Raw genomic sequence first — 9,680 nt, forward strand, 5'->3', positions numbered from 1 at the left:
ATAACTGATATCACCGCATGACATAAGGTCTGCTAAAGCATGGCTCGACACTAACTTTTTTGTTTGGTGGCCCGATGGGGCCACCAAAATCCTAAATTTCAAATTTTTGGTGGCCCGAGAGAAAAAGTTGGTGTCCCGAAAAAAAACACAATAAAAAACATTAAAAGTCCTTTTTTTTAATGAGTCAAATATTTAAGATTTATGATAGTAAGAATTAGAAGTTGGACATATCTACTCATAAACGAGCTTCAACAAACTTGCAACACTCACTCTCAGGCATTGATTCAGTCCTTTTCATCCATCCTTTGAACAAATTGAACTGCTAATTTCCGGCGCAAAAAGTTACGAATTTATTGACGTACATTTCAAAAAATTTTGGTGGCCCGAGGCGGGCCACCAAATTTGCCCTTTTTTGAAATTTGGTGGCCCGACTTTCATTTTTGGTGGCCCCGGGCCACCGTTAGTGTCGAGCCCTGGCTAAAGACACCCTGTCTTAATCCTGAGACACGTCAAGGAAACTGAGCAGTGGCAGCTTGCTCCATGTTTTCCTTGGTGTGCATTACAATATGATCAGTAAGTCGATGGCTCAAAGAAAACGCTTTCCCACAGTGAGGACAGACAAAAGGCTTTTCTCCAGTGTGCACCCTCGTATGCACCTCCATACAGTGTTTATCTTTGAATCCCTTCCCGCACGTCAAGCATACAAATGGCCGTATCCCTTTGTGACGTCTCTCATGGATTCGGTGATCCTTTGCCATCAGGAATCGCTTGTCGCAGAAGGAACACTTGAAGCGCTTTTCCTTGTTGCTGTGCACGCGGTACTTGTGCTTGTTGACAAGTTTGCGGGTGCCGAAGCCGCGCCCGCAGACTTCACATTTGTGGGGTTTGGCCCCAGTGTGCTCTCCCTGGTGGTTGTCGCACGCCTGCTGGGAAGCGAAGGAGCGGGTGCACAGGGAACACTTAAAAGGTCTGTTCTTGGTGTGTGTCTGGATGTGAACGAGCAGCTGGCTCTCCCCGTCAAATCCCTTTTGGCAGAAGCTGCAGGTGAACTTGCTGCCACCGAGATGCGCGCGGTATTCATGGCGCTTCAGAACATGACGGTATGTGAATCTACGCGGGCAGTGCTTACACTTGAAGGGACGTGGTCGGTTGTAATAGTCAACAGGCTTGCCCAACATATCAATCTGTCCAATTTCAGTTTCAGCTCTGATTGCAGGATCACCATTAGCACTGCTTTCACATTCTCCCGGTGCATCTGGAAGGTCGGAAGGAACTGACGGTTCAATGCCGTGATGCTGCCGCAGATGGGAATGGAGAAACGTCCACTTCAGGAAAGTCTTGCCACAAATATAGCAGAGAGTACCACCTGGTACCTTGCTCTGAGGCACTCCAGGTGTAGCATGACCATTGAGGCTTCCTGCATCAGCCTTGCTGCTCTTGATCTCTTTTACATTTGGTTCAATGCCGTGAGCTGATCTGAGATGAGCATTGAAATCTGCACCTGTTGTAAAAGTTTCAACACAGAGATCACATTCAAAATCTCCTGGACCTTCCCCAATCAAATTGTTAACTGTGTACTTTGCTTCTGACATGTGACCATGCTTTTCCCGCTGATGTCTTCTCAAGCTCTTGAGATAGGCGTAGCCCTTGTTGCATTCACTACAGGCAAAGGGGGAAATAATTGGTTGGATGCACTTACTCTTCTCTGGAAGAACTACTCCATGCTTATGTCGTTTGTGGCGACCTACAAACTGCCTCTGAGTATACACCCGTCCACAAAGGTCGCACCCATACTTAGCATTGGTATGTTTTTCTATGTGATCTGTATGTGCAGCTTCGCTTGGGCAGTTGAAACCACACTGACTGCACTTAAAGTCCTTGGTCTCCTTGGGCTGCAGTTGTTCTTTGTGCATCCTTGTATCACATGAACCATGCTGCTTTTGCAAGTGCCTCTCTAAGGTACTTTTAAGCACATAAACTTTTCCACACTTCGAACAGCCATGTGGTGAATTCTTGTGACCCTTTGTGTGCTGCTGAAGATGTTGCTTAGACTTACAGACAAACCCACAGCGACTACACGCATAAGTAGCCTTCTTCGGAACCCGCAGCCGGAGGTACACCACCTTCGAACATGTCCTGCTGTCACCGTGCTTCACCACCTTATGTCGCTCAAGCACGGCCTGCTTGGTGTACACTTGCCCACATTCCCCGCACCCAAAGGGTGCCATCTCATGTTTCTTCACGTGATCCTCAAGACCTGCCTTGTCGGGACACCGGAAGCCACAAGTTTGGCAGTGACAGTCCCTTGCGACACTCACTACCTCCTCCTCACTTTCCTCAATGTGGAACTTCCTGTGCATAAGAAGCCTTCCTTCACTTGTAAAATGCTTCCCACATGTTTTGCAGACAAAAGGTCTCAAGTCCTTTTCTTTTGGGGTCTCCATCTCCCCGTTTGCCACAGGTGAAGTGTTATTCATGGGTTCCTTGTTTTGGGCAGAAGTCGCTTCTCTCACCAAGGGTGATCCCCAAGGTGGTAGACTCACATCAATGGCCGTTTGTTTCTCCTTTTGATGAAAAAGCTTCATATGTCTCAGCAGGCTCTTTGAGCTACTGCAGTGACACGGACAAGAGTTGCACTCAAAGCTCTGTGTTTCTGTCAACAACAAAAAAAGAAAACCCAAAAAGATTAATAATCATTGACCAAATGGTTATCATTATCACATGATTAGCCATCTTTGTACTCACAGAACATAGTGATACTAGAAGTTGAAATTGTCTTCGCCTGCGAAGGACGAACATCATCATCATCTCATGAACACAAGTAAAGCCCTTAAAACTAAACTTATCAAGACACCCTCTGTCACACTGGGCACTGCCACCAGGCCTAATCCCTAATACACATTAATTATTCAATAAATTTCTACAGAATGAGCTGAAGGCAATAATAATCATCATCATCATCATCATAACAATAATAACAATAATAATAATTATGATGATGTCTTCTATATCCAGGGTAGTCTCTTTACTTTTGCCACTGTTCTACCAAAGGGCACTGCCTTTAATTTTACCCAAACGTTGCCAAGCAAGCATTTATACACCTGGGTCAAGAGGGACATGGTGGGCTTGGCCAAAAACACAAGCACTGGGTGGGAATTGCACTCACGTCCTCTAATTGGGTGTTGCAAGTCTTATCCACTATGCCACAGTGCCCTATTCACCCTTAGTAATCCCTTGCTTGTAAGAATTGTACAGTTGTATATGACATTGCACTGGTTTTGCTTCAAGGATGATGTTTTAATGAGAGCTGATTGGATTGTTTCTTATTTCAAAAAAGAACAACAACTTTTGTTTCACTTTCAAGTTTCCCATTGAATGGACTGATGCTTTGAAAAACCCACTGTTAACTGCTGCTTCACAACTTGCACATCTGCAATACATTTTGTGGTGTCCATGCAGATGTGCTTTATACTTCCCTTGGAATGGAGACCAGGAATTTCTTATGCATAGGCAACATTCACATTCTGAGGCTAAGCATTTACAATTGTGCACACAAAGTTAATTGCTGTTTCTATTACCAACAGAGTAAATAGGCAAGAAGGCTTGGAAAGTGATCTGATACTTTCTTTTTATTTCTCTTTCTTGAAGAGGATGGCAGGAAGATTAAAAGAGAAAAAACAAACAAACAAACAAACAAACCAAAGTGCACAGAGGCAAGATCCAAACTTTGCTTTATTTTTGATGAGTGCTAGGACAGTCTTAATGAGGAAATGACAAAAATATGTGCAGTTGACTGACAGAGAAATTATGCAGTCATCTACCAACTTCCAGAGTCAGAAGCTGCAAACCATGCTATTGGGTCATGTGACTTTGACAACAAAACTGTCATGTGACTGTCACAGCAAGAAGTCATGTGACCCATGCAGCAGAGAATCATGTATCTGTCACACAAAAGACTTCCTCATGTGAATCCACACTAAGTGTCTCTGCATTTCTCTCACCTCGATTATACTTGAGATCAGCCAGCCCCTGCTTGAAGCCGCAGGCCTCCCTGTACACGTCACTGTAGAACACTCGGAGCTCTTCCCCTGCCTGTATCTCCCGCGTCGTGATGAAGTAGATGCGGCCGCAAATCTGACTGACCTCGACTGTCTGCTCTTCTGGGAAGCGGGCGCAGCGCACCATGGTGGTCCATGTCTTCTCCTCTCTGATGGGACTCAAGAAGCCCACAACGGCTCCCTCTAGAGTTAACTGAAGGGATAACAGTGACATCACTTTTACACTGAAGGACATCAATGACAAGTTTTGTTGAATGCCAGAAACAAGGGTTTCTCTACAAATATTTATTTAACCCATTCAGGGACTGATTTTGCTATATTAGATGCATTTCCTATAGACACCTGCCCACTCGTCTTCAAAGGTTAAAGACAGGAAATTTAAAGAAGGGAAATATTGAGGAATGTTTCAGATCATACACTTAATTTTGCTGTACAAATTTCTTTGTCCAGCAAAAACAAAAATAAAAAACCACAACAAACACTACCTATCATGTGGAGATTAAGCTGCTGAAATGTAATACCACAGAACAATAAAGTTGACTTGTTAAAAAGACAGTAAATCTAAAGAGGTGTGTCGTTACAACAGAAATCTCTTTCATCCTCACTGTTCTTTACACAGAAAATAATGACTATAATCAAAACTATGTTTTCATTTAATGATTTGGAAAATTGCTATACCAGTCATTAGTGAATGTCACATTCCACACGGCTTTACTTTCACAATTTGCTATAGATAATCAAATATCCGTAAAAGTGTGCTTAAAGCTTGTCTACTTATTACCCAACACACAAAGGTCAACACATGACTTTAAAGAAGCTGTCTACAATGTTACATTCTGTAGTTCTCTTCAGTTTTCAATTTAGAAGGGAAAGGTGGGCTACACAATGTTGTGATGAAATAATGCTGAAGACATGCTATCATTTCATTTCACAGTGTAAACTTATCCATTCATCTTGCTCCTCACTACACAAGTGGGAACATATGTGACCCGCTACAACAAAAGGATCCGAAAGTTGGGGGAGGACAACTTTCTGAAAATGACATGACACTATTCCCTACTCTTCTGCTTTAATTTTGAAATCAGCATTTCGAGAAAACTGCCTTCAAAGTTTTCTCTCCAACACAATCGTGATTACGGGGAGGTAAGACAGTTTTCACCTCTTGATAATAGAAGGTCTGCTCACAGCATCCTCCGCGACGTTCATCAAGCTTAGCGCCAGCAGTCTACGCATGACCAATCAGTAAACAGGGTGCCACGCACTGACCAATAAGATCACTCCCTCATTGCTAAGGGCAGAGTCTATCTGCAGCACTACTAAAATCCAAATCTTCAGAAACGCTTTCGCTCCGTTGAAAGTCAGAAAAATCAAGGCCCAGAAAAACATTAATTTTTTGCCTTTCCTTTGATCATTTAGCTTTGAAATTTCCACAATTCAGCCTTTGGCTGGCAGACATGATTTTTAATAAAACCTGTTCAATTCAATTCAATTCAATTAAATGATAGACGATACATTAGACTACAAAATTATGCCAAAATCAGAAATCTGATCATTTCGACCAATTTTGATGATCTGACTTCAAACTCAATTTTCTCGGCTCAGTCGTCAGCGACTTTAGGAGCCTTTTGTTGTGGCAGGTCACATAATACTCTGATTGCAGAATTCAATCACTCGAGTTTATGCACTGTGTACATACCTCCCATGATAAGTTATTGTTGAAATGTATGGTTCCTTTGCCAAATGTTCCTTTCAAGGGTCCAAACTGCACACCTTTGATTATCGTCTTGCAGGCGACAACACAGACCTGTTCATCTTGAGCCCTCCTATACTTCAGCCCCTCAGGAATCGGTCCCCCAAGAAAGGACGGGTCCTCATCATCCTCAACAGTCTCCACCACAACAACTGGAAGATTCCCCCCACTGCTTGAGTTGGAGGAGTTCTCTTGTGGGGATGCTTCTCTTGCCAAGCCCTCCTCTGGGAGCAGGGACTCTTCACATGGGTGGTTCTGTGACACCATCAGAGGGTTAGTGGAGTTGCTTCTAAGAGGTGCTGGTGGGGAGGGTATGGGTAGTGCATTCGATACGGAGGGTGCAGCGGGTACCATGGGCATCCCGCTGGTGCCGTGCTGGTTGACCACGACACCCATGGAGGGTGCACTGCCTAGGGACTGGCTTGTCAGGTTGACTTCAGGTTGGTACACCATCATGGGTGTCTGGGGTGGGGGCTTGACAGGGCTGTCTCCAGCTGGTGTAGGGAAGTTTGGTCAGGGCCTGTACGAAAAACAAACAAACATACAAACAAAAACAAACAGGAAACCCAAATTATGCTTATAATATAGCCACCAAATTTTACCCTTGCGAAAACCTCATGCATTGCAATATAATAGTAAAACCTCTTAAAAGGGTTTTCATATGCATGACCAAATGACCCTGCAGGTCTGAAAAAGACTCTAGGAATATGAAAATATACTTTACGGCACAAGCTCAAAGCTTTGTGGAGTGATTAAGAGCTCTTTTACACAAGGGCCACCTGAAAATGGACAACATCACATCACTGTCCCATTTCATGTAAAAGATGTTAGGATAGCAACTCTTGCTGGAATGGCAACTTCCCATAGTAGCAGTCAATCGGGAAGCTGGATTCTTGCCATTACCATGACAATTGCTATTCCAGGAAGAGTTGCTACACTTGTATCATGTCAACATTTTTTATGAATTAAGCACTTGGCCATCTTACATGTAGAATTAAGCCATTCTGGTCTCTCTAATAGCTTGTTTATACACTGTAGGTGTATCTTTTTAAGTGTGCTCCAAATACAAGTATATCACAGACAGCATGTTGTCTGTTTTGTCCTACCTCTTTCCACCCACCAGAAGTCAAGTTATACAAAAAGGTTGCCTTTCTTCCAACACAACACAATGAGTGTTGGGTATGTTTGCACTGTCACTGTCAAAAAGTCAGAGATGCCATTTTATTAAATGACCTTTAGAACAGTATTTTTCACAACTCTGCAATATTTTGATAAACTGTGTAAACACTCTTAACACTCGAGTTATGTCAAGCAATCTTAAGCTACTGTTTTTTGATGTACATGAACATTCAAAATTTTACTTGACAAGATCAGAGAAGAGTGTTTTTCTAAACACAATCGTTAACATTCAATGTTTTTAGTGCAACAGACACATTTGAGCACGATTTTTTTTTCAATTCAGAGATCAAAATATTTCTTTGCCTCCCCTACCCCCCCCCTTCAAAAAAAAAAGTGCTCACAAACAAAACAAGCAGGCAAACCAAAATAGTACATTCACATACCTGAAACTGTCACCACGTGTGGATTACGAGAAATGTCTGCTGGCTGTGTCCTGCCAATGGCCAGAGGTTCATGCAAGGTGGCCGGATGGCGAAAGTGTGGAGAGAGCAGGTTGGCAGGGTACGACACCTGCGGTGATTGGTGCAGCTGCAGTGGCTGCTGGTACACTGCATGCTGTGCATGTGTGACCGCAGGGTGCCCATACTCTGGCTCAGGGTGGTGGCCCTGACTCGGCTGGCTCAGATAGTTGTAGTCCATGATTCCTGGCAGAGGGACTCAAGCACCGTTGGGTGTAGCATGTTATTTTCATGTGCATTTACTGCGGATGATGGTAATGCTGTACCTGCAATGTGCTGGTAGGGACATAAGGATGATAGAAATTAAATGACTCATGCTTGTTTTACACTTCCCTGGGTGTACAACAAGGCATATTATTTTCCCTTCATGGTGAATGTTGTTGATGGTGAATTTAAATAACATCCAAAGGAGTGTCTACAATGCATAATTACTGACAAAAAGAAAAAGAAAAATGAATCTATGATGTTTACCACTAATTGTCGCCATCACCAAATTTGATTTTCGTCTGATTTTCCGAAAACAGCAATGATGCACTCTTCTTTTGAATATATTGCTGCATTCATTCAATTGACAGATAGGTATCCCTATCTTTCAGTTGGTATTACTATTATTCCCCTTTAAAGACATAACGATAGGTCCAGTCAAAGCTTGCGCTGGTTATGAAGTGCTTCATTAGTAGACGTGGGCAATTCTGCAAAAAATGTTACCTTTCCTAAAAATCATAAATCTGCAATAATTTGAAAAATATATGAGCTACAGGGACAAATTTAGTATCAAATGCTAGAACTTGTTCAGTTCTTTCATTTAAGTGGTATTTTGATACAATTAAAGTATTTTTAGGCATTCTTTTCTTTAAGAAACGCATTTTAGGGCAAAATTTTTGACAATTTTTGTAAAAACACACAATCTTTGACTTTCATCATTCCATATTCAGAAACACTTCAGCATTTGTTTCAAAGTAGTTTATTTTTAAGAATGAACCAAAAAACACTAATATTAGCCTTGTCTGAGATATGGACTGTGTTAAAGTCTGAATATTCGGACTTTAAGAAGTGGACAGAGTTTTAATGTCCGTAACGCTAAAAACGTAATGTCCGTAACACTACATTTGTTACTCTGTAGAGTAAATGCTGAATGTGTTGCACACCATGATCAATCTACAACTTAAACAGGACCAGAGCACTCATTTCAGAAGAAAATTCCTTAAATTACTTAATGCTCTGATTCATAAATTTCTCAACATATCCACATAAAGGTAAAAAATCGTGTCCAAAAAATGTAATGTCCATAATGGCAAACGTTTTGTGTAATATCTACCAACTGATTTAAATAGTGGGGTAACTGATCAAAACTCGGACTGTTGACATTTCAGGACGACTGGGTTAGAATAAACCATGAATGGATTAAGAATGATTATGCTGGGTTGTTGAAATAAGCCCACAAAGTCACCAAAAATTCTCTAAATGTAATGTCCATAACGCTGGAATTGCCCACATGTCAAATAAATCCAAATAAACCATACAAATGAAGAAACAAATTTGGTAGACTTTTCTGTTACGGCAAAAGGCCTAACAGTTAGGTCAATGAAATCAAGTGAAGTGGTAGGGGCCTATGCACCATACTTTTCAAATGCCTGGCTGTTCTTTTCTCATCAAAGGAAAATATGTCTCAACCTCGCTAGTCGCATAGCTGCATATGGCATACTTGTGGCATACTTTCAAACTTTTTAACATACTTATTATACATCCCATTTGAGAATATATCCCTGAAATATTAATGCATACGAGTAGCGTTACAACTGCAACAAAATACCTTGGCGACACCATTTTATCAATTGTTTGACTGTTTGGTCAAATGTTAGATATTGACCCGGCTCGTGACGAAACCAGCATGTAGCAAACATCTGTCACAAGCAAAGTGAACAACGCTATTGCCTTCCTCCATCAAAACCTGAGCTGCATCAAGCAACATTTAGTTACCCACCCCCGAAGCTACCGCCTACAAAGCCAGTCAACACGAGATTCGGAGCCCACGGCAAGGGTTCTACTACATAGACTGCCCATCAGTCCCATATGTGTATTGTTCTGTCAGCATTTTTGTCCAGCACGTCATTGGGTCTACAGCCGTGTACTACTGTATACTCACAAGTGGCTATGCTTACGAAAACTAACTAGGTTCCGCTGTTCTAGGCTTCTAGCTGACGCGCAAAGTCGCGAAGCCCTTTATTCGACGAT

The 9,680-nt window shown here is 42.1% G+C and overlaps 1 protein-coding gene across 1 annotated transcript; it reads right to left on the reverse strand.

Annotated features, from left to right (window-relative positions):
* Positions 1 to 471: 471 nt before the first annotated feature.
* LOC139741101 (uncharacterized) lies at positions 472 to 7,626 on the reverse strand. The gene is made up of 4 exons (XM_071651691.1): positions 7,371 to 7,626; positions 5,755 to 6,302; positions 4,002 to 4,251; positions 472 to 2,653 (listed from the first exon to the last, which is right to left on the reverse strand). The coding sequence occupies exons 1-4, from the start codon at positions 7,624 to 7,626 to the stop codon at positions 510 to 512; spliced, it is 3,198 nt and encodes a 1,065-aa protein (XP_071507792.1). The 3' UTR covers positions 472 to 509.
* Between the last annotated feature and the right edge of the window lie 2,054 nt (positions 7,627 to 9,680).

This window comes from Diadema antillarum, unplaced genomic scaffold, assembly GCF_040938485.1.
Source record: "Diadema antillarum isolate AM-2024a unplaced genomic scaffold, OU_Dant_1.0 seq00000903_RagTag, whole genome shotgun sequence".
Classification (NCBI taxonomy): Eukaryota; Metazoa; Echinodermata; class Echinoidea; order Diadematoida; family Diadematidae; genus Diadema; species Diadema antillarum.